Raw genomic sequence first — 26022 nt, 5'->3', positions numbered from 1 at the left:
ACACTACCCGTGCGGATCATGTAATGTATGCAAATTAACAACACAGAGCAAAACAATTGACGTGGGCCTTAATACACCATGGGAACAGAGGTCCTTTAGCAATTGTAATAGCCACAATGTGGTCTACTTAATGACGTGCATCTGCAATAAAATATACATTGGGATGACCACACGCAAGGTCAAGATCAGGATCAATGAGCACCGCAGTACATTTAGGTGCGGCAAAACCATCACAAAAATGATGAGACATTTTCAAACGCAGAAACACAGTGAAGATGACTTTACTTGGACTGTAATTGAGAGACTACCAGACAGCTGCAATGAGAAACAATTGCTAAAACTAGAACAAAGGTGGATCTATCGCCTGTCAAGCACAACATCAGGACTGAACGAGGAAATTCCATGGTGTTCGATGACGTAGCTTCGCTACATAACCTACATATCTCTGAATATGGCAATCAAAAGGAGATCTATTGCCCGTCTATTACAACAATAGAAAAAAGAGAACAAGTCCGTGAGGTGTTTTGATTTATACTGGGCCACAAATTACACATATCCCCAAAACATGGTAAACAGGAACAAAAGACAAGAGGCAGAGTCCTGAAAAGACAAAAAAACGTGCGACATTTATAACAACACAAAACTGGGGTGCAACACTAGTCCTCGATATATATAATTGAGGAACATATAGGGAAAACACCTCGTAAAACGGAATTAGGGACTAACGTGCAGTCTACTAGATGAATCCTCCGATCAGAATGACCTGCCGTTAGCAGATATACGAAACTCACGTGGGTCTGCCTACATCATACCCACTAACATTGGCTGTGAAGTGAGATAGGTTATTTCCGCAATAACATTGACGAAATAGCAACTCTACACACATTGAGCAGTTATCATTAAAATAACTAAACGAGGGATAAATGAAATACTCCTTAAAATTGTAATAAACAAATCCTTCGCAGTGAGGGGGATCGAACTCGGTGCACCAGACACAAACAAACTACATTTCCCACAAATCTTGTAGTTCAGCCGCTTAGAAGCGCGAACAGCTGTGATTACATCGCGTGACGATAGTGTACGGGGTCAGAACCGCCCTCCAATCAGGCTCGCGCACCTCCGGTCAAAAGCCGACACCGCCGTACACACGTTCCCGACGGCAGACGGTGTGGCTGACGAGGTGTAACGGCGGTGCAAGGACCTTGACGAAGTAAGTGACAGCAAGGGTTTACTTCGGTTTTCAGACGCTCAGTATAGCGTGGGTTTTTGGTTTGACAACAGAGACGCATGTAGAGCGTACCGATGATTCCTATTTGTTCTGGGTATATAACTTAGAGGGTGATGGCTATAACGAAAGGGACATCAAGCATAATACATACTAATATGCGGGTAAGTTCACCCGGCAAACACAGGACTTGTAGAACCAAGCAGGAATAGGGACATGGAATCGAAACAAAAATAAATACGTCCCTGAATATATTTCCCAAAATCATATAAAGATAGTAACGCGGTATTAAGGGTCCGTGAACTAGGATCCTGTGGAAAAATAGATGTTGATCAGTAGATCGAAGTTGAACTTACTAATAGCTGCCTCTACTTATCTCTGATGCAGTGTTTGACTACAGGACTGCACCCAACACACGAGATCTGCATGATGCCAGTAGGCTCAGGGCAGTAGGTGAGCACCAGAAGTTCGTAATAATCGACTGGATGAAAGAGAGATACATGATCACTATGCATGGTGATATAATTAAGAAATGAACAAAAAACACAACTAGGGGATGGGTGCCCGAATAGAGAGCCATAGGATTGATGACTATAAAATACATTATAGCCACAATCCCTTTCACTCATAGTCAATCACAAGCAATATGACGATCACGTTGTGTGGTGTATAGATGTGGATGTGATGTGATGGTGAGCAAACTGGATTGATAAATGTATTACACGAAGCCCTAACATAGAGAGCACATAGTCAGGTGGTACACTATCACTACAACTAAGAATCAACGACTACGAGCACAAGACGGGCTGTAGATAGATTCATGTTGTTGTGTCGTTAAAGAAACACAGGTTAATTTTGTGTCCCATGTCCAATAGAAAAATTCTACTGAAGTCGGAAGGCACAGACGGACAGGTGAGTGCATTAGGCCTCACGTACGAATGAGTTGCATGGAAGCACATGTACAGCTTTATCGCAGGGACCTTATAGCATAAGGAAAAGAAAAGATATCGCCCTGACGAAGGCCCCAAGACCCGATTGGGCTATAAGACGGGCCGAAACATGTTGGCATACGGTAGCGGGTACAATTGAACGAATTGAGTTCAAAGAAACCCCGACAATAAGTTTTTACTGATATCATGAGTGCCCAAGAATAAATAGTCTAAAACAGGGTACACTCATAGGTATTTTTAATCTAATCTGGTTCCCTGCTTAACCAGTGGTTCATTTATCTAAGAACTCCCAGTATATCTTTGGTTGAGTCCGCCCGGAGAGTACCATCTTCTCTGGGTGTGGAGTAACTGCCTATGATGAAGCATGTCACTATTATGTGAGTGAGGCTTTTACTTCAATATCTTTGATATTCCACCTGTCAAGTAGATAGTCGAACAACATCTTTCCACTACTCTGAATTTGGTATTTCGCCAATTCAACAGTGGTTGCTTTTTGTGAAAAAAAAGTTACTAAGGGAGAACGCAACCACGTGGTTTATTCTCTCCCTCTCTATTTGTGAAATAGTAACCAAATGTGTGCCTGTTGTGCACACCAGGACTGTTATGGAGTTTCTTTCTGAGGAGTTTTCAAGAGAAGGAATACCAAAACATCTGATCACTGACAATGGTGTTCAGTTTGTCTCGCATGAGATGAACAGGTTTCTGAAGGAGTTGTCCATCATACATTTTAAGACAGCCTTGTACTCTCCGCAAGCTAATGGCCTGGTGGAAAGAATGAACAAAGTAGTCAAGTCCTGTGCCCAAAGAGCTATACAAACCAGGTCCTCACTCAAAAAAATGCTTAGGGAAATGTGGTGGGCTCACCGCAATACTCCTAATTGTTTAACGTCGGTTTCTCCTTTCTCTATTTTGAGGGGGAGGAAACCACATGACAAGTTGAGTCCTGCTTGGCTACATTTAGATGTCAATGACGTACAAATGAATGAACAGATTGTTTTGAGACGAAAGCTTCACCAAGATAAGTACAAAAGCAGGTTTGATTCGAGGAATTCCTCTTTCCTCAGACACTGGAGAGTGGGCGATGAGGTGTTGATCAAAAAACCTGGTCTCTTGAGGAAGGGACACTCACGATTTATGGGTCCATTCATTATTAAGGAAATTAGAAAGAATGTTGTATTGGATTCTGGTGAAGTGTGGAGTATGTCTCGGCTAGTCAAATGGGAATCCGGTTCTGATGCTCGTGAACTTGAATGTAGTTGTGTTCCTTCCAACGAATCTTGTGACAACTCTAAGACTGCAAGTTATAGCAATGTTCCTATTGTTCCTAGCCGCGGAGGTCAGCGAAGATTGCGGTTCAGACCGTCCTGGCACAAGGACTATAAAATGTTTTAGAGCAATTATATTTACTATGTCGTATCTTGTAGAGATTTATGTTTAAACCTTCCTGACACAAGGTTTTTTACATTTTTTTTTCTTTAGGACAGTTGTATTGCTGTACTGCATTTGTTTAATATTTCTCTTTTGTGCAACTTTGATATGTTTGGGGAGGGAGATGTGTTGTGGTTTTACTTATGTTCTTACACCTTTTTTCCCTACCCATGTGTACTGCTCTTATTTCCCATTGCCTGTGTTGCTGGGCTGCGTCCCTGCATTCCATGTGTCATAACTTGGCAACAGAATGCTTGAGTGGGTTAGAGACTGATCCTAGGCAGTTGTAAGTGAACTGCTGCCTGAACTGGTGGTCTCTACTTGTATCTGAGAATAAACTTTCTAAACTTACTGGATTGCTCATTGGACTTCATATATTCCCTTGGATCCCCATTACAAATAGGTCTCCCATTTGTGAGTTTAAGTTATTGCATTGCAAATGCTTGTTTTTCAACTACATCAGTGGCAACCCTAAGAGGATGTGATCCATTGGCTAGACTGCCGACTTTGGTGCTGCAAACCAGGGTTCGAGCCTCGGGGTCGCGTTCAGTACCTGTGATTCTGGGCAAATCACTTAATCTCCCTGTGACTGAATGTGTAATGTAAATACGGTGCTCATGTAAAGCGCTCCAATACCTTAGGGTCGAGTTCGCGCTATATAAATATTCACACAAAAAATCTGAGCTCAGTCAAATGTTTCCCCCAAGCTCTCACGCTTGCTCCCTCCCACTTGCTCTAACCACCACAGGGACCTCCCTTATCGTTCTCTGCCTTCTAGATTCGCTATAGCTTTCGCTCCGCCTTAAATTGTACCCTCCCTCTTTAGCAAGCATTTCCTCCAGTTGTTGCTATAAGATGTGGTTCTTCGCTCGGGACCCTTTCAAGGATTTCCCTTATGATTTAGGGGCAGATGCGGAGCCTGTGCCTGGAATATGGAGCTTGCAGCGTGGAAAGCGAAAGGTGAGTGTTCAGGTTGGCTTCCGGGTCTAGAGGCCACCCTGAACCTCGGTCTCGAGTGCAGGCGCCGCCGATCGGAAGTACTTCAAGCTCGGTATGACGTGGCGCCTGTGACCGTCTAATGAGTTCTCTACGGATACATCTTTGAATGAGAGACAGGGAATGGAACGTTCGCCACTAAATATCAGCATATCTTTAAAAATGAATGAATGAATTTTGTGTTTCCAGTTTTACGGTTTATCTTTCTCAAGGGAGGTAATGCTGGATGAAGATGTCCTGAGCCGCTTGTTCTTGTTTGTTGTTGTTGCAATCAGTACTATACGGTGTTGCTTTTGTTGTGGACACTATATACGGGGAAATCATGGAGACCAGTAAAAAAAAACATTTTATGTATTTGTTGCTTAGTGTAGCATGAACTACATCATCGGGGTAAGCGCTGTACTGGAGGGGAACATAAGTGGAGAGAACCGCAATGTATTTAATAGAGACGTACAAACTTAGTATGATTTAAGGTACAGTGCCCGTGATTTGCACAGTATTTTAATACAAAGGAGTGTAAGGTAGGTAAATGTGCCTTTAATTTAATTATAGAATTTTGAGTATTACAGCACCATAACATACAAAGTAAGTAACGGTGCATTAGCTGGTAGGGATGACCGCAAATTCTATTAAGCAGGTTTAAATCTGTTAGAGGTGAGCAGGGGATAGCAATATCAAAGAAGAAACCATTTTAGGGGTGTAGAACATAAGTCAGAAAGGCTACATAAAGTGTGGAGAGGGCTGTAACCTCACTTGGTTAAAATTGGAGTACGTATACAAAATCACAGTGCTAAATATGTAGATAGAGTAAAGTAGTAGTTGGCTAGAGGCACCAGAGGCCATACACGTATGGGCTAGTGCGCAGTAGAGGACTGGATTGTAAATAATACGAGAGCAAATATAACAAGCATTGGCATAGCCAATAGGTCTCGCCTTTGGGACCTTGTAAGTGTTTTGTCAGAGCTATTGGCTTTGCAAATGTCTTTAAGCTATGTTGTAGAGCATGTGTGGCTTCTGTGCAGCATGTTGAAAAGTTATCGTAAAAAAGTGTTAAGCATTTTTGTTACCATATATAACCAAGAAGACCTTGTGTACAACTGAACAACCCCCCAAAAAAAGAACATAAAACATTTCTTCTAATCTTTTTGTCCTTGCAATGCTTGTAACTTCTTCCTGCCTATTCTAATGTGTGTTTCTTATAGCTTTTTTGTTATGGAGGAGGATATAAACAGGAGGGCAGAATTAGGGAAATAGTTCCTGAATTACAACACGAGCAGCGGAAGGACACTAGGAGAGAATCCACACATGCTAGATTCTGAGGGCAAAATGAGGTGGTGCTGAGTGATGCTGAAGAGGACGTGTGCTGGTGTGGAGGTGATGCTAAGGTGGTGCTGCTGCACTGGTGCTCGGGGGATGCTGAGGTGGTGCGGAATAGCTCCTGAGGTGGGGATGCAAAGGTGGTGGTGCACAGATAAGGTGGTTCTGTCCTAAGGTGCTGCTGAGACATGCTGAGGTGGTGGTGCTGTGCTGCATTGGTGCTGTATTGCTGGTACTGAGGTGGGGCTGTGCTGGTACTGAGGTGGGGCTGTGCCTGTGGTGGTGCACTGATACAGAGGTGGTGCTGTCCTGATATGGTGATGGTGCTGAGCTGATGTTGGGGTGGTGCTGCGTTGATACTGAGTTAGTGTTGTACTGGTGGTGCACTGATGAGGAGGTGGTGCTGTACTGTGCTGTTGTGATGGTGCTGAGACATGCTGAGTTGGTGCTGGGTTGATGTGCGGAGATGATGCTGTGCTAGTGATGCACTGGTGGTGCACTGATGAGGTGCTGCTGTGCTGATGCTAAGATGCTGCTGTACTGATGCTGATGCGGTGCTGAGTGATAATGAGGTAGTGGTGTGCTTGAGCGAAGGTAGTACTCGGGTGGTGCTGGGTGATACTGATGTGGTGCTGTGCTGAGGTGATGCTGTGTTAATGCTTAAGTGGTTCTGCATTGGTGGTGGTATGCTGGTGCTTAGGAGGTGGTGCGCTGGTGCTGTGGTGGGGCTACACTGGTGGTGAAGCACTGATGCGGATTTGGTGCTTTGGTGGTGTTGAATGAGGCTGAGCTGGTGCTGGATGGTGCTGAGTGATACTGTGGTAGTTCTGATTGACGCTGCGCAGAGCGGTGCTGTTGTGGTGCATAGTCATGCTTAGGAGGTGGTGCTGCGCTGGTCCTCGGTTGGTGCTGATGATGGTGAGTTGGTGTTGTGCTGAGGTCATACTGTGCTGATGCTGAGGTGGTGCTGCCTTGTTGCTGAGTTGGGCCTCTGCTGGTAGTGGTGCAGTGGGGTAAAGTCCAGTATGCATGGTGTGATAGTGTACTGCCACTACAGACACCGCATCCTACATTGAAATTACCATTACATTTACACAGGCATACACTTTTACTGCTGAGAATATGCAGTGCACAAATGATAATATGTGGAAATGTTATCACCGTTGTTAGGGTGTCGTGCTTCATCATTGGGCACTCCTCGTTGGACCGGCGCTGCAATGTCCAACGGGCCTGATGGCATCTTTAGCGAAGATCTTCTGATCTGATAACGCCGTATGTGAAGGGTGTGTGTGTGTGTGTGTGTGTGTGTGTGTGTGTGTGAGTGAAGCAAGTCAATGGCTCCTAGTTTATGTAGAATAAAGTGATTAAAATAGGCCCTGGCGATTCTTTAATTGGGGTGTCGGGGCTGGGACTAAGTAAAACTAGTGGGGCTACTGCAATGAGTCCAGGTATCTGGGTAGCCTACAGTTGACTGGGGTCAACATGTATCGTGTCTTCACTGCTCCGAGATAGAGCGACACTTCTTCAGGACCGGAGGTAGATCTATATATGTAGTGACCACTGTTGGTCAGATAAATCTACCCCAAATGAACAAAAGACCCTAATTCTGGGTTCTTGTAGAGTGACTCCACCTAGAGAGATGGAGACAAAAATGGGGAAAGGGCAAAAGAGAAAGGAGAGTACCATCAACAACTGGTGGAGGTTAACCTATCCAACGTTATAGGAGTAGGCATGGTGCCCATGCTAGAAGCGAAGGTCTCTAGTCTGGTATATACAAATAGGATAAAACAAAGTTAAAGGGAATATCTGAACTAACGTAGGATATAAGGGTAAAACATTCCACTGGTACCTATGAGGAAGAACCTATTTGTTATCTATGAGAGGGTAGGTCGGAAACCAATCACAAACAGGTCTTACCTCAAAAGAGTAGGATCGGAGGCCTCGTAGATGAAGGAAAGACGACCCGACCACTGGAACGGGCCCACTAGATGAGGGGGTAAAAGGAAGTTACAAATACAGACACTGACAACATACATGAATGCAACCCCGGGAGCAGTGAGAAGATGGGTGGTACCATGCAACGGAGTGTAAGTCCGCCTAAATAGAGTAGCGTGTAGGGTCGTGAAACCGATCCGTGAAAAAACATGACAAGTTAGAATCCGCAATTGAAATGAGTGTAGGGCTAGAACCCTTCTTATAGCCCGAGATGTAGTGTGTCTCAGTGGGGTAGTGCCCGTTCGCCAACAGAGAGCTCGTAAGATTCGGTTGGTTGGAAGGTGCAGTAATACTCCTAGCTGTAGAATCTGTGTACGAAACATCGGATGCCAATACCTGACTAATGGGGCGCGAACGAAGCCTCCAAACACGCTCATAACATATAACATAGCGTCTTTGGTGGAGCACGTTTAAATGGGTCAAAATCAGTGGACGTGAACTCCATCTGCATGCATATATAAATGCGTTTAGTCAGCGGCTAGTGCAAAAGTTAAATAAGCCGCATGTGGTAACGAAATTGCTGCGTACCGGCGAAGTGCTCCAAGGGGTCAGGGCGCGATCTTAGGTGTCGTGCATAATCAGAGCGTGTGCTTAGCACGTCTCTGTGGGGCTTGGGTGTGCATGCCAAAAAGGGGGGGGAGCAAAGGTATACAAAAATTAAACAAGCTAGTGGCGCATGATCAAACGTCATGTAAGGCGTGACTTCGTACCGCTCTCTACAGAAAGGGCGAGTTGATTGCCAACATGCATAGACATGAAATACGAGTCGCGGCTATGGCGTGTTCCATAGGGTGTAAAGGAAGCGCTGCGTTGGACTTACCCTAGTATGGGTGTGGGCTCGCCTCTGTAATGACGAGTCTTGTCCTCACCTGAATGTTACCATAACTGCGGTCCGACCGAGTACTTAAACCTGGAAGAGGCGCTGAATTCGCGCGGGATTATCCGCGGGGGCGCCATCTTGTCCCGGGATAGGGAGCCTGACTCAGTGAAGAAAGACTCCGTACCGAGTCTGAGTGGGCTGTATGTCGTGGCAATTAACAGTACCTAATAAAATATTAAAGTTAGCCAAGGTAAACCAAAGAAGGCAATTTAGATATATAAGAAAGTCATGGTAGACAATGTCTGCCGATGTTATTAGATGCAATCTATATTGGAGACAGAGAGGTGACACTCTCAAGGAATTAAAGAGATTGCTAGGGGGTATAAACCAGTAGGTCAGGAGCTAGGGAAATCGGTAAATAATGGTAGTACCAACCAGAGAAGGGCGTGGTACTTAAAATAGAAGGTACATGAAATAGTGTCTACGTGAACAGTGAAGACAGAAAGGGCCACACCTATTCTGGCTTCTCAGTTGAACAGCAGACTAGGCTGGAATGAGTGAGAGGGTCTCAGTGTGTGTCATGAGTCTGCAGCAAGGACTGGGTGTGTCTAAAGTACATCCTCTGTTGTGTTGATGTTAGATTATTTCTGTCCACGGGATGTCATCGTTCAGGCCACTCTCTTGTGTGGAAAGGCGAAAAATCCATCTCTGTTCAGTTTCAAAAAGTTTTTGGCTAGACCAGATGGGATTCCTTTCGAGTACCGTCCAGTGCAGTTCGTTGGGTCCATGTCGATGCGAGATGTAGTGAGTGCTCATTTTGGTGGTAGATCTGCCGCATCGTATATTGCTACGATGTTCCATGATTCTCGTTTTTACGGGGCATGTGGTCATGCAAATGTATCTCAAGTTGCAAGGACACGTGATGATGTACACACAGTTTTTCGAATTACAGTTCGTATGGCTCTTTTGGGTCCAAACTTTCCCTGCTTCTAGGGTAAGTTCTTCAGTTGCCTTTGTAAGGTTACATACTCCACATTCACCACAAGGGTAGTGTCCTCGTACTGGTGTTGCACCCCACAGGGTCCCCTGTGAGATTAACTTTGTCGTTTTTGGACCGGTATGTACCAGAATATCGCGTAGATTGTTTGTGCGTTTGTTGGCAAACCTTGGTTTAGGTAATGACAGTTTGCATGTGGTGAGAATCTTAACCTTTTAGGGAACCTTTTAGTTCTTGCGGACACATCACAAGTAGAGAATTATTTTGGGCATCGCACTCAAAAGCACTAAAAAAGTTGACAAACACTATGCAACGGAAAAACATTCTTATAAAGCTCCGGATAACGAGTGCTATTGCCACTTCACTGTACATTGTGAACATGCTCTTCTGGTTATTAGATAATATTTCCTTCATGGCTATCCAAGTATGTAATTCATAATGGAGTATCTTGGACAATATTTTGGTAGGTGGACATAGCAGGACAAGCAGTCTGTGATACAAAGCATTAACCGATTGAGCCTCTTACATATATGCACCAATAGTGCTCCCTTCCACTCTTGAAGTGTATGGAAGCCCTCCGAATATGACATGAAAAAGTGAGACTAAGACCATAGTGCACCAAATATGAGCTTGGTTCATATTGTTTTTTATTTAGGCCATCTGGTCCTACGGCTATAGAAACATTCCATTAATCAATTAGCGTAGTCACTCTCACTTTTTAATTTCTCACCTCAATTGTAATCAGAACTGAACAGTCAAATATGAGCACAGGAACTATGCTGTTATGAGCACCAAATAGTTTATTTATATATCCTACCCAAAAGGCTTGAGGGATCTCTTCCTTTAATAGAGTAGATCGGTCCACAAATGTCTTTTCAGATTAATCCCTATTTTCTTTTAGTGCCCCTATAGTCTCGAACATGTTACGTTATGTTGTTATGTTAAAATTATTTGTAAAGCGCGCTTACACCAAGTGGTTTCATGGCACTAAACATGATTGCTATAGTGTTCCAGTTCCTTATAACTGTATTTTATTTCTTGTGAATAATCATATTTTTCAGAATCAGGTTTTCTCTCTTGATACGGAGGTGAATTAGTCAATACTTTAAAGTGGCTCCCATTTCCTACACACTTTTCTGAGGTGTTTAAGGTTACTGCTAACATCTCTAGGTTATCACTGCCAATTAATCACTCAATCAAGCAGGATTTAGAAAGCGTTGCTAATCATCTGTGAGGGTGCTAAGGGACTTGCTGCTTCGGGTGGGTTCAGTTGAACAGCCAGGTCTTAAGTGCTTTCTGGAATTCTAGGAGAGGGATCGAGGTCGTTCCAGGATTTAGGAGCAAGGTAGGAGAATGAGCACCCTTCACTGTTGCTTCGGTGGATGCAGGGGTTGTGTGTTAGGGAGAGGGAGGAGGAGCGTAGGTGTCTGGAGAGTTGGTGTACATTCAGTCGGTGGTTGATGTATGCTGGTCCTTGGCTGTGTAGGACTTTGGTGGTGTGGATCAGCATCTTGAATTGACTTCTCTTCTGTATGGGGAGCCAGTAGAGTTTCATGAGGTGAGAGGTGATGTGCGTCTGTTTGGGGAGGTCGAGGATGAGTCTGGCCACTGAGTTCTGTATGATTTGCAGTCTCTTCAGGAGGTTAGTGGTAATTTCTGCATGGAGTGTGTTGCCGTAGTCACGGCGGCTGCTGACTGGGGCTTAAGTGACGGTTCATCTTGTATTGGCGGGGAGCCATTTGAAGATTTTCTGGAGCATGAAAAGAGTGAGGAAGCAGGCTGATGAAACTGCGTTGATCTGGCTTTTCATGGTGAGTTTGCTGTCCAAGGTGATGCCGAGGTTGCAAACATGGTCTGTCGGAGTGGGTGAGGGTCCTAATTTGGGGGGTCATGAGGAGTCGTTCCATGGGGAGATGTTGTTGCTGAAGATCAGCACTTCTGTTTAGTCTGTGCTGAATTTCTGGCAGTTGTTTTTCATGCAGTCGGTGGCACTCATCATACACCTGCGGAAGTTGGCCCTTCGTGGTGGTGAGGTCTTCTGAGAGTGAGAGGATGAGCTGGGTGTCGGCAGCGTAGGATATGATGTTTAGTTCATGAGCTCCGATGATGTTGGCCAAAGGGGTCATGTAAGTGTTGAGCTGTGTGGGACTGAGGAACAAGCCTCGAGGGATGCCGCAGATGATGATCTTGGGTTCCAAAGTGAACGGAGGTAGACAGATTCTCTACATTCTTCCAGTGAGGAAGGAGGTGATCCATTTGAGGGCATCTCCTTGGATTCTGATGGGATGATGGCTTTTGATTAGGGTGTTGTGGAATATAGCGTTGAATGCTGCAGAGAGGTTGAGGAAGATCAGGGCCGCAATTTCTCCCTGGTCAGGGAGAGTTTTGAAGTCATTAGAGGCAGCGATCAGGGCAGTTTCGGTGCTGTGGTTGGTGCGGTATCCAGATTGGGAGGTGTCCCAAAGATTGTTGTCCTCCAGGTGTTCTGCAAGTTGGCAGTTGATGGCTTTTTTCGAGGACTCTGGTGGGAAAGGGTAGAAGAGAGATGGGATGGTAGTTCTTGAGTTCGGTGGGGTCAATGGATGGTTTCTTGAGAAGGGGTTTGACTTCTGCATGCTTCCATTATTCGGGGAAGGTGGCCAAGGTGATGGATGCATTGAAAATGGCAGTAAGCTTGCTGCTGATTTTCTTGCTCCTAAGATTGAAGATGTGGTGGGTCAGGGGTTCGTGGAAGCTGTGGTGTTCTCTGTGGTAAGCTGGTCCCAGGAGGTGAGTAGGTGGTCAGGGCTCTCATTTGTAGGAGCGAGGTGGCAGAGGAGGTCAGAGGGGGCGGGTTGGAGTCCGAAGTTTTTGTAGATGGTGGAGATAGTGTCATGGAAGAGGATCATGTGATGAAGTGGACAATGGTGTGGTCTGTCGCTGGCCGCGAAGATGGGGTTAAGCATGTGTCCTGCGTTGAGTAGGGCTGGTAACTAGTTGGGTGAAGCCAATGTTGTTCATTCTTTCGAGGAGGATGGCAATGTTGGTGGTGTTGAGGTCATCGAGATGGAAATTTAGGTCTCAGAGGAAGATGTAGTCCCTAGAGTCTATAGCGAGCAGGGAGTTGAAGTTGGGAATAGCGTTGCAGAAGCTGGGGCGTGGTCCTGGAGGTCTGTAGGCGAGGATGCCTCTGATGGTGGGTTTGCCATCCGTTTGGAGCTTGAGGTTAAGGAGATCCATGATTGGGTTGGTGTCGTCTTCCACTGTACGGCACATTACTCTACTCCCCAACACTTTACTCCACTCTACATTACCTTGCAACACTCTACGCTACACCGCTCTACGACACTGCTCTTTGCCCCTCCACTCTACATCACTCCAGTCTATGACACACTAGTCCACTCCGTGCCACTTAACTCTAAGCCACTCTACAGCACTCCACTCTGAGCCACTATACAACTCTACTCCACTCTAGACCACTCCACTCTGACACTTTACTCCCCTTTGACACTTTACTGTCCTCTCTGCTCCACCACTCCACTCTGACACTCCACTCTACGACACTGCATGACACACCATGACACTCTACGACCCTCCACTCTATGCCACTTGATGCTACTTTGACACTCTATGCCACTCCACCCATGCTGCACCACTCTACTCTGACACTTTACTCCAATCTACGCTACAACACTCCAATCTACAACACTCCACGCCACTCCATGCCACTCTACGACACTTCTCTCTACAACACTCTATGCCATTCTGCTATACACTCTGCCCTCTACTCTACTACACTACACTCTACACCATTCAACTCTATGCCACTTCTCTGACACTCTACAACCCTCCACTCTACTCCACTCCACTCTACTCTATGCCCCTCCACTATGTGACACTTCACTCTACAACACTCTACACCATTCCACTCTCTGTCGCTGTATGACACTTAACTCTGTGACACTGTATGCCACTGTACGCCACTAAATGCCACTCCACTCTACTACACTCCATGCCACTTTACTCCACTCTGTGACACTCCACGCTACGCCACTCCTTTCTATGACGCTTTACTCCACTCTTTGCAGTGCCTCTCCCCTCAACTCTACTCCACTCCACTTTATGGCACTACACTTTACTCCACTCAATAACACTTTACTCAATTCTACAGCACTTTACAACACTCTATGCTACAGCATTCTGCTACTCTACTCTATATTATTTCACTCTATGGCACTCTACGCCACTCCACTCTACAACACCACTCCACTCTATGCTAAACCACTCTATGACACTTTACTCTAGGCCACTCCACTCTTAGCCACTATACAACTCTATACGACTCCACTGTACACCCCTCCTCCCTACGCCTCTCCATTCTGCAACACTCCTCTCTACCTCACTCTTTGCCCATCCACTCTCCTCCACTCTGCGCCCTTCTGCTCTACGACCCTCCATTCTACAACCCTTCACTCCATGACACTCCACTCTACTCTACTATACTCCACGACACTACTCCACACCACTCCATGTGTCGCTCTACTCTATTCCACTCCTCTCTAATCCACTCTATGCCCCTCCTCTCTACGCCCCTCCACTCTACGTCCCTCAACACTATGCCCCTCTGCTCAGCGGCACTCCACTCAATGCCATTCCATGCCACTCTGCGCCACTCTATTCCATTCCACTCTGTACTCCATGCTAAGATACTTCAGTTTACTCTACTCTGCTCCACAACATTTTACTCACTGCATGACACTTTAATCAACTTAATGCTATGCCACTCAACTCTACGACACTCACCGATACACCACTCTGTTCCACTCTACTCTATACCACTCCATGATATTCCACTCCATGATAATTCACTCTGACACTCCACTCGACGACAGTCTATCTAACTCCATTTTTTTGCCACAACACTCTACGACACTCCTAGCCCCTCCACTCTACAACCCCTACTCTACGTCACTCCACTCTGACACTATACTCTATACCACTCCACTCTAGAACACTCAACACCCCTCTACGCTAATCCAAGCCACTTAACTCTAGGTCACTCAACTCCACTCTACAACACTTTATGTAACTCTATGTGGCTCCACTTTATGCCAATTCACTCCAATTGATTCAAGTCTAAGGTGCTTTACTCCACTCTGCGACCCTCCGCTCTACAACACTCTGCTCTATGACGCTCCACTCTAGAACTCTCCACGCCACTCTACGTCTCTCCACTCTACACCCATTCATTCTGTGGCCCCCCACTCTACACCCTTTTACTCAGTACCCCTCTATGAGACTCCACTGTATGGCACTCTATGACCCTCCACTCCCCTCCAATCTATTTGATTTTACCTCACTCCACTATAAGCCTCTCCACTCTACATCCCTGCACTGTATGCTGCTCTACACCACTTTAAGCCACTCTACACCACTATATTCGACTCCACTCTACAACACTTTACTCCCCTCTATGTTGCACCACTACTCTTTATGGCTACTCTGCTCTATGACACGCCACTCTACTACCCTGCACTCTGACACTCCACTCCATCTCTCTGCATGACACTCTACTCTATCCCACTCCACTCTGTGACACTCCACTCTGACACTCCACACCACCCTACTCTGACACTCTATGCCCCTCCACTCAATGAACCTGCACTTTACGCCACTCTACAACACTCTCTCACGCTACACCACTCTACTCTATTCCACTCTACAACACTTTACTCCACTATACGCTAAGCAACTTCACTCTCTGCCACTCCACTCTCCTCCACTCTATGACATTACATTCTACAACCCTCCCCATCACTCCACTCTACAACACTCCACTCTGTCCCACTCCACTGCATCCTAATTAACTCTGACACACCACAACACTCTATGATATTCCACTCACTCTACAACACTCTACTCCATCCCACTCTAGGACACTTTACTCCACTCTACAGTATGCCCCTTCACTCTGCGCCTCTCCACTCTAGGCCACCCTATGCCAAGCCACTCCACTCTAAGCCACTCTACTGTACACCACTCTATGCCACCCCACTCCACTCCACTCTACTGTTCACCACTCTACCGAACTCTATGCCACTCCACTTTGGACACTTTGCTCCACCCTACAGCACTTTATTCCATTCTCCTCCACTCTATGATACTCCACGACACTCCACTCTATGCCACTCTACTCCACCCTACTCAACATCACTCCACTTTATGACAATCTAATCCTGACACTCTACGCCTCATCACTCTTGTCCCTCCCCTCTACAACTCCATCCTATGACATTCCACTCTATGCCCCACTACAACACCGTACGACACTCTTCTACGCTCTAAGCAACTCGCTATATGTACTCCACGCCACTTTACTCTATGTCCCTCCACTCTACTCTGACACACTACTGAAATCTACTCCACTCTACACCCCTCCACCAAACTCTAAACCACCCTATTCTAGGACACTCAGTACCACTCCTCTCTACAACCCTCTGCTCTTCTCTACACCACTCCACTCAACCACACTTAACTCTACTCCATGACCCTCAAGTCCAGTCCACACCACTCTACTCCATGACATGCCACTCTACTCCATGACACTCCACAACACTCCCCTCCACTCTATGCCACTCCAGAACTCTCCACTTCACCATATGCCCCTTCATTTTACATCAGTCCACCCTACTCCACAACACTCCATGACACTCTTCTCTACTTTCTGCCACTACACAAACATCCACTCTCCTCCCCTCCCCTCCCTCTACTCCATTCTACACAATGCTAATCCACTCTACTTCACTCTACTCTATAGCTCTTCATGACACTTCACAACTCTCCACTCTACCCCACGGCTCTCCACTCTACTCTACCACACGCTACTCAACTGTATGGCACTCCACTCTACGACACTCCACTCTCCTCTATGCCACTAACTTTTAGCCATGTTTAACAGCAGTCATGCTCGTGTACAAAAAGGCTGAAACACATTGGCAAAGTCAATAGCTCTTGCATAGGCAAGACCTATTTGCTTGCCAATGCTTGTTATGATTGTTTGTCACCCACCTTGAGAATGGCAACAAACTGTTTTAATTTGGAATGCTTCAGGAACAGTTCAAGCAGTTCAAATATTTTAAATGTACTTCTATATTGTAGTGATATTTAAATATATATTCATAGAAGTTCTCTATTATTATAAGCACATGTCTTTTCTGTTGTAAATACATTTCCCCATGCTGTGGGCATAATATTGGTTTAGTTAGATGCCTGAGAGAATGTAGCCCTTCGGCAAAACAATGCTAGTCTCAATCATCTAATATAACATATTCCATGGTGCATATTAATATTTAAACAAAGGCAAAGCAATATAAAGGCAATGCATTTCTGGCACAAGCATTAAACTGTAACATTTTCCATTGATGCCTCTAGGTTACCTGTCAAAAATGATCTAACTAGTTTATATTGTAGCGCATTGTATTGCACCATCATTCTTAAAATGCATATATGGATCAAATGGAAATAGCAAAGTATCCAGGGATTCAAAAGTGACCCAAATTTCTTTTAACAATGTTATCTAACCACCAACAATTTTTTGACCCAAAAAGTCTAAATTCAATAGCTTCTTGTCAAACTGTCAAAGTTTTATATTAATACAGAGAAAAGGATCATTTAAATTGAAAATATCTGGAAAAACATAGGAATATGCAGCTTTTACTTTGAAATGTCTGTCCTTTCTGCTGCTAGTGTGTGTTTCTGGTGAGCAAAGTGTGTTTAAATGGTAAGTGTGTTTAAGACTGCAGTACCGCCTCCTGTCTACAGGGGCAGAGCTGAGCAAAAATATAATCACACTTATTGAAACACAGGTCCCCACAAGGCAATTTTTTAAAAAGTAGTAAAAATTGGCACAGATGTTCCTGAAGCCATTTTTTTTATCATTGAAAGGACACTGCCTTGTGGGGACCTGGGTTCAGGTCCCCACAGTGCAATCAAGTCCCCACTGCGTGAGTGTGTTATCACACCCAAGTGCCCACAAGGAGATTATATATTTTAACAGAAAAAAACATAGGTTTCAGGGGTGTTATAGTTAGCTGGCCATTTTACTCGTACAAAACCATAGAAATTCCTCCGTTATAGTTAGTTCTGCTAACTATAATTCTCGCGCAATGCACTGCTGATGATGTCACATATTGCATCATTCATGACATGGTCAGTGACATCACTGATGACATCTCAAATGACATCACTGATGACATCTCAAATGACATCACTGATGACATCATCCAGTGAATGTAGGTTAGTTTGAAATTTAAATATGTATTATATATATATATACCAATCTGTATTGAAGATTGAGTGGATATATAACTGTCTTGATGGAGGATTTAGTAGCTGTCTGTCTGTTAAAGTGAGTAATTAAAAGTGTCTCACTTAATACATGGATTAGTAACTAAACTATGTGAATGTGTGCATCACTGTCTCTGTTGTATAACATGCTGCATCAGTTGGTCACGAACTACATGAGTGTGTATATGGGACACTGAGTTTGTGTGTGGTTGGATGGGGTTTGTGTAACTCTATGCATAGATGTGTGAATGGTTGATTGACTAGATGTAGAGGTTTAAGAGTGCACATGGAAACAGTTGTTTGGGTGGCTGAGTGTATTTATTTGTGTGTTGGTGAGCGAATATATGTTTTTGTTGTACATCTTCAACAAAGTAAAAAAATAAAAGGCATTGTATGTGAGAGTTGGTGTATATAAATAAGTATGTGTAAGAGTCAGTGATTGTGAGAGTAACTATATGAATGAGTGTATAATTGTAATGGTGATTTTTTTAACATATTAACTATGAGTTACTATGTGTTTTAATAAATGAGGTGTTGTTGGATAATTGTGTAAGTGAGTAAATGTAAGTGTGATTAATTTTTTTCGTGAGTCAGTAGGATGACTGCATAACCGACTAAGATGACTGCTGATGTGTCAATGTCTATATATGTGTATAAGTGCATTTGATAGTGTTCTATTAATTAGTGACTGCATGTATAAATTATTCTGTTGTTGAATGGGTAGTTGTTTGTGTAGACTTAGGAATCAGTGAGTGGGTATGTAGTAACTGGTATTGGTGTGTCAATGGTTTCAAATATGGTACTCTGTATTTTACAGTGAGTGATGAAAGGTTATACTAGTGTATGATGAGGTGTATCAGATTGTCACGTGGATGATGTCATAAGTGATGTCATTTGAGATGTCATCAGTGATGTCACTGACCATGTCAGGAATGATGCAATATGTGACATCATCAGCAGTGCATTGCAGGCGCGCGAGTTATAGCTAGCAGAACTAACTATAACGGAGGAATTTCTATGGTTTTGTACGAGTGAAATGGCCAGCTAACTATAACACCCCTGAAACCTATGGTTTTTTCTGTGAATTTCAAAGCTTTTTTAAATGCTAATTTCTATCTATAACGTCTCTGAAACCTATGGTTTTTTTCTGTGAATTTCAAAGGTTTTTTAAATGCTAATTTTTAAGTGTGATAGTAGTTATACCTATTTTTTGTACTGAATTTCTACAGTTTAACTGTTCATTTATAAATATTTTATTCATTAAATAACATTATATATTCTGAAAATTGCAAAAAGAAAATAAAAAAAATTCAAACTGAAATATTGATTAATTTTTTTGTTTTCATTTTTTATTTTAATATATTTATATTATTTTCTTTAAAAAAATGTTTTTTCCAATTTTTTTTCGGAGTCGCGCACTCAAAGCGTACACATCATGGTGGGTGCGTGGATTCTAGCTGCTATTTTAGAAAAGTCGCGAAGGATCCGTGTACGGTGTGCGACGGCTGCGTGTTTTTCAGTTACATCATATACATTTAATATTACGTGATATGCGAGATTGGTATGCGACCAGTCCGCGACTCCAGCTCCCGCGCATTCGCAACACATGCGCATTACGGTACGAGATGCTTGCGCGGTGGCGGGTCCCGCGTGATGTCATATATGTGCTGGGGCGCCCTGGGTGCGCAACTCCCGCAAAAAAAAGTTATGTTCCAAAATGATATGTATGTGTCTTTAATATACATATTAGGGCAAGAGATTATCTAAGATAGTCATAAAAATAACATATTTGAACTTATAATAAACTTATATTATTTTTAAATATATTTTCGCGGAATCTGGTGCGTGCATCGTGAGTACAGAGAACCAGGTCAGCAGAGCTGCTCTAGATCCTAAGAAGCAGGTCAGCAGAGCTGCTCTAGAGCCAGAGACCCAGGTCAGCAGAACTGCTTTAGAGCCAGAGAACCAGGTCAGCAGAACTGCTTTAGAGCCAGAGAACCAGGTCAGCAGAACTGCTTTAGAGCCAGAGAACCAGGTCAGCAGAGCTGCTTTAGAGCCAGAGAACCAGGTCAGCAGAGCTGATTTAGAGGGAGAGAACCAGGTCAGCAGAGCTGCTTTAGAGGGAGAGAACCAGGTCAGCAGAGCTGCTTTAGAGCCAGAGAACCAGGTCAGCAGAGCTGCTTTAGAGCCAGAGCACCAGGTCAGCAGAGCTGCTCTAAAGCCAGAGCACCAGGTCAGCAGAGCTGCTCTAAAGCCAGAGAACCAGGTAAGCAGAGCTGCTTTAGAGCCAGAGACCCAGGTCAGCAGAGCTGCTCTAGAGGCCGAGAACCAGGTCAGCAGAGCTGCGGTAGAACCAGAGAAACCAGGTCAGTAGAGCTGCTTTAGAGCGAGAGAACCAGGTCAGCAGAGCTGCTTTTAGAGCCAGAGAACTAGGCCAGCAGAGCTGCTTTAGAGCCAGAGAACTAAGTCAGCAGAGCTGCTTTAGAGCCAGAGAACTAGGTCAACAGAGCTGCTCTAGAGCCATAGAACCAAGTCAGCAGAGCTGCTTTAGAGCCATAGAACCAGGTCAGCAGAGCTGCTTTAGAGCCAGAGAACTAGGTCAGCAGAGCTGCTTTAGAGCCAGAGAACCAGGTCAGCAAAGCCGCCGGAGAGCCAGAGAAACCAGGTCATCAGAGCTGCTTTACAGCCCGAGAACCAGGTCAACAGAGCTGCTCTAGCTGACTGACGGACACTGACTGACTACTCTACTACCCACTCTCTACTACTCACTCTACTACTCTCTACCACTCACTCTCTACCACTCACTCTCTACTACTCTCTCTACTATTTACTCTCTACTACTCGCTCTACTTCTCTCTACTACTCGCTCTACTACTCTGCTACTCACTCTCTACTACTCACTCTCTACTATTCACTCTCTAATTCTCACTCTCTACTACTCGCTCTCTACTACTCGCTCTCTACTACTCGCTCTCTACTACTCGCTCTCTACTACTCGCTCTCTACTACTCGCTCTCTACTACTCGCTCTCTACTACTCGCTCTCTACTACTCGTTCTCTACTACTCTCTACTACTCTCTACTACTCACTCTACTACTCGCTCTCTACTACTCGCTCTCTACTACTCGCTCTCTACTACTTACTGTACTACTCTCTACTACTCACTCTCTACTACACACTCTCTACTACTCTCTATTACTCTTTACCACTCACTCTACTACTCTCTCTCTACTACTCTTTTATCATCATTTAGTCTTTATTCGATTAAAAATCATAAAAGACACAGCATCAACAAATGTATAGGCCACATCAATAAATTACATAAAACAAGTATTAAATACACCAAGACTAATATAATAACAATAAATCAATAGAAACAGTATTCACACATAAAACACAATAATGGCTTTTAGATTTGCGGCTATTTCCTTATGGCCCAACACGTGGACCAAAACTTTGCCACAGCAACTACAATGACCTCATTAGTGTCACACTTGAGGATATGCAGAGCTGTTTGCGCGGAACTTATGCCTAACTGTTTGCACAGGGGCTTGATCCACTTCATACGGGGTGCTCTGTATGCTGGGCAGACATATAACACATGTGGAATAGTCTCAGGGATCCCTGGGCAACAGTGACAGGAGGTATCCGTGTTTAAACCCTGATTTTTGCCCCAATTTTTAGTTAAACTTTTTAGGGTAAACATCCAACTCTAAATTGATGATCTCCGATTCCAATAATAATGTCCCAATAGGGTTCCAGTGAATAATCGACCTTATGGTCCATAAAGAGATCAGTTAATGAATCCCTGGTAATCTGGGCGTGAGACTTAAATTGAAACATCTCAACATACAGTCTCTTAAGCTCACTCTTCGATGGGAAGGGAGTCCCTTCTGGATCTAACCAAAGATGACCTAGGTTCATAGCCATAAGGACTGCTCTGATGTTATATAACCAAGGGATTTTACGGGACTTGTCCACCCCTATAAGATATTTAAGAGCCAAAGCGTAAGGTGCTAACTCTGGGGTAGTCCACAGGCGTCTCCAGTACGCCAATGGTCTAAACCCTGCTATCTCTTCAAAAGACACACACCCCAAATCCTGCAGCAATGGTTTTAGGGGTGTAGATTGGGGTAAACCAGTAAGAGATCGCAAAAACTTGTTTTGTGCAAGTACCAGGGGTCGCAAGTTTTCAAAACCCCAGAGTTCCGCACCGTAAAGTATTGACGCTCTAACCTTCCCATGATACAACTTCATTACTGGAGCTATAGGTTTAGTTAAAGAGGATCTGTGTTCTTTTAGAAGGACTCCCGCTAATTGATTATGTTTAATTACTGAGAGATCCAACTGATGATTCCAATTAAGTCTCCGTCCCAGAGTCACCCCTAGATATGCAAAAAAATCAGTTTGATCAATAGGGGCATTATTCATTCTAAGTGTAGTACTGATTTTTTTCCTCTTATGTAGGATCATAAATTTTGTCTTCCCAACGTTAACCTCCAACTCATTATCACTACAAAAGAGTTGGAAGCGATCCAGAGCACGTTGGAGGCCAGATTTAGTTTTGGACAATAAAAGGGTATCGTCCACAAACATTAAAATCGGAATTCTTAACCCATCGAGTGTGGGGGCGTCCATGGGTTAATCAGTAAACTAGGGGACGACATTGTTAATAAAGAGGGAGAATAAGGTGGGGGCTAGCACGCACCCCTGCCGCACACCTTTAGCCACTTTGAAACTATTAGTAGTCTCCCCTTGCCCTCCCCATCTCACACAAGCAGAGTTATTTCCATGGAGCCTTACAATAAACGATAAAATCTCTAATGGCATCCCAGCCCTTTCCAGGGATTCCCAAAGCTTATTTCGTGGAACCATGTCAAAGTCGGATTTAAGATCCACAAAAGCTGCATATAGGACACCACCACCCAGCACTACTGTATTCCAATACAACATCATAAATCTAAAGACCTGGTCAATAGTGCTAACATTGCTCCGGAAACCCGCCTGGAAATTAGATAGTATGTCATTTTCATCTATCCACTCTAATACCCGATTAAGTACAATTTTGGCCACGAGCTTCTGAGTTGTATCGATCAGGCTGATGGGCCTGTAATTTGATGGCAGGGCCCGATCACCCTTCTTATAAATAGGGATGATTTCGGCCCGAGCCATGAATCGGGTAATGGGGCGCCTCCTGCGATACCATTAATCAGTATTTGAATATATTTAACCCAGTTTACACGTTCAATTTTAAATATATCAGAAGGGATCCCGTCCGGGCCTGGCGCTTTCCCGGTCGGCAGACCATCCAATACATGCTCCACCTCTGCATAAGAAAATGATAGTGCCCCCACTCTAGAGTCAGACAAGATGGAAAACGGAATCGTTAGATTGGGACAGGCGAACTGGGTTTCAAAAAAGATAACCCAGTCCTCAGGGGATACATGGTTTACCGGATTTGGATTATCAATACTACTTCCCCATTTAATTAGATGCCAAAATTTACTCCAGTTCCTAGCCCTACAAGATAACAACAAATCCCTCCAACGAGACTCATCAAACATCCGCTTCGCTAAATATTGGGTTTGCTTATATGCCGCACGACATCTCCTAATTTCTAGGATTAACCCCACTTTGATTGCACAAGAAAGAGCTCTAAAAGCCCTCTTACAGTCGCCGTTGTACCATTTGGCCGACTTGTATTTTTTATTGTTGGTACAATTGTGACTTGGGCCTGATTTAAAAAGGATAGACCTCAACTTCTTAACCAATGCTGAGTGATGTGCTGTTAACCCATGAACGTTAACTCCTGCAGCATCTAAGTTTAACTGGGTGACAGCAACTAGGGTATCTAATAAAATTTGCCCAATCCTAGAACATCTAGCTTCGTCATTTATAATCTGATCCCACTTAACTCTACGACTATTGTTAGTAACTAAAATAGAGGACGGAACACCAGCTTCCTCAGTGTCAACTCTCTCTTTCGTAAGGACTTCCAACTGTACTAGAAGAGGGTCGTGATCACTCTCAGTCCTAGATCGTACCTCCATGTCGATCAATTTGGGCCACAGTTCGACATTTAAAATGAAATAATCTATCCTGCTATGTTTACTACCCATGTTATACGTGGATTTGCCCTGAGTATCTGATTTAGACCTACCATTGACTGCCCGGAGCCCATACTCCATTGTGAGTGCCTTTAGCTGGAGTGCGGCTGCCGACCAATTTTTGACAGGATCTAATGTCAAAGACGGGATACCCCAAACTGAATCCTCATCACACGTGAGATTACCATCTTCAAAACCAAGAGGTTCGAAGGTACAATTAAAATCTCCAGCAATAATTAAATTCCCAGAATTTTTTGGGGACTGCAAAAAGGTGTCAAGAGCAACCACTGTGGGGGATATTCTTCCACCCACCTGACCTCTGGCATAGACATTCACTAAGGTGCACTTGAGGCCATTATCCACCGAAATAGAGAGAGCCAGGATATCCGAATCTTCTATTTCCATCTCCTTAACTACAAGATCGGCCCGTTGTCGAACCAAAATTAAAAGACCTCCCATAGATCTACCCTTATTTCTAGATGCAGGGGTGGCCAGTTTCCCAAAGGACAGGAAACCTGGCCTAAAGTGCATTTCCCTTGCCCAAGTTTCTTGTAACATTATAATATCAGCCTCTTCTATAAAGGAAGACTTTGGATCCTAAGCCCGCTATGTTCCATGAAAGTATTTTAAATATACTGGACACAAATAGACTAGGTAACCCCGAGTTGTCAGCTCTCTCGGCGACAGGAATAACTCTAGAGTTGTCATTGTCAACAGCAGGGATCTCAGTAGAATCTTCCAAGGTGGTGGATGGCAACTTGGGCTTCACAGCTCCCCGCCCCTCCTGCAAATGTCAGTCACACTCTTCAAGCCCTGATAGCGGAGCGAACCGGTTAGAGGTAGGGACCGCCTGGGATCCCACCTGTAACACCCCTCTATCTCTTGTAAGGACACCCTGCCTACTATAACTTAGCTTGAGATTACTAGGGGGATTGTAAAATGAGCTTAAGGGGCAAACAATGATGTTGGATGGATAACAACCCCCTGTGTTTGAACTTAGGTAATCCAATATCATACTGGCTACTTCAGAATTATTAAAATTAGCCACAACACAGTCTCCACTCTCTGTTTTGGCTGTCGAGCCCAACCAAGAACATCGCCTCGCCATTATAAGATACCCACTAATATCCAACTCCAGGCTTACTCTTTTTTTCATTTGGGTGTTGAGCCAATGCATCACCTTCAGCATCATCTGATCAGTCGTTTCGCTTTGTCCCTCTTGCACTGGGGGAACTTGTCTAAGTATTACCACCAGCGGGGCTGCTGCCGGGGGCAAGTCAAAAACTCCCGGCGCACGCCCGTAGACTGATCTAGCTTGGCCCAGATTATTAGACAAGCTTGCTTGGGCAGTGTTTCCCAGTATCCGGGTATGCCTGGTCTCAAAATCTGTAATTGGCCCTCTAGAACAATCGTCTACAATTTTGGGGGGGGGGGGAGCTAGAAATAAACAGCGCTGATTCCCCTGACAAATTTGCAGTTTCCGAGCCCTTAACTTGAGTACAATGAGTCAAAGGACACCAATTACAACCCTCCACTAAATGACTCAAAGATGAAGAAGCAGTAGAGGGGAACGGAACAGAAGGATTAGGCAAGGCAATTCCACTAGATGAACTGGAATTAGAAGCAAGGGGAGCCTCAGAAGAAGTTTGAAGGCCCACAGATTTAACAGCCCCTGATGCTATCTTAGCCTTAGCGCAATGGATGCAAAGCAAACATTTCTGCTCAATCTGAGCCAATTTATCCAAAACCGGATTCAGCATGAGGGTTAGCATTTCTTTTAATTTCGGTAACAGGTACTCCTCGTAACCGTTAGGCAGGTTGGAGCTCAACAAGGGAGGGTCTAAGTCAATAGTGGTCACAAG

General features: G+C 44.4%; 1 protein-coding gene across 6 annotated transcripts in view; it reads left to right on the top strand.

Moving 5' to 3' along the window:
- Positions 1–4387: 4387 nt before the first annotated feature.
- The window catches only part of SCYL1 (SCY1 like pseudokinase 1), a 1795032-nt gene continuing 1773397 nt past the window's right edge, over positions 4388–26022 (top strand). For all 6 annotated transcript variants that reach the window (XM_085625549.1, XM_085625547.1, XM_085625546.1 and 3 more), the window contains exon 1: positions 4388–4563. In XM_085625549.1, the coding sequence (XP_085481675.1) occupies positions 4459–4563 (105 nt within the window). In that variant the 5' untranslated portion in view covers positions 4388–4458. The remainder of the gene's footprint in view (positions 4564–26022) is intronic.

Source organism: Triturus cristatus, chromosome 9 (genome assembly GCF_964204655.1).
Source record: "Triturus cristatus chromosome 9, aTriCri1.1, whole genome shotgun sequence".
NCBI lineage: Eukaryota > Metazoa > Chordata > Amphibia > Caudata > Salamandridae > Triturus > Triturus cristatus.
This window is presented reverse-complemented; position numbering and strand designations above follow the sequence as displayed.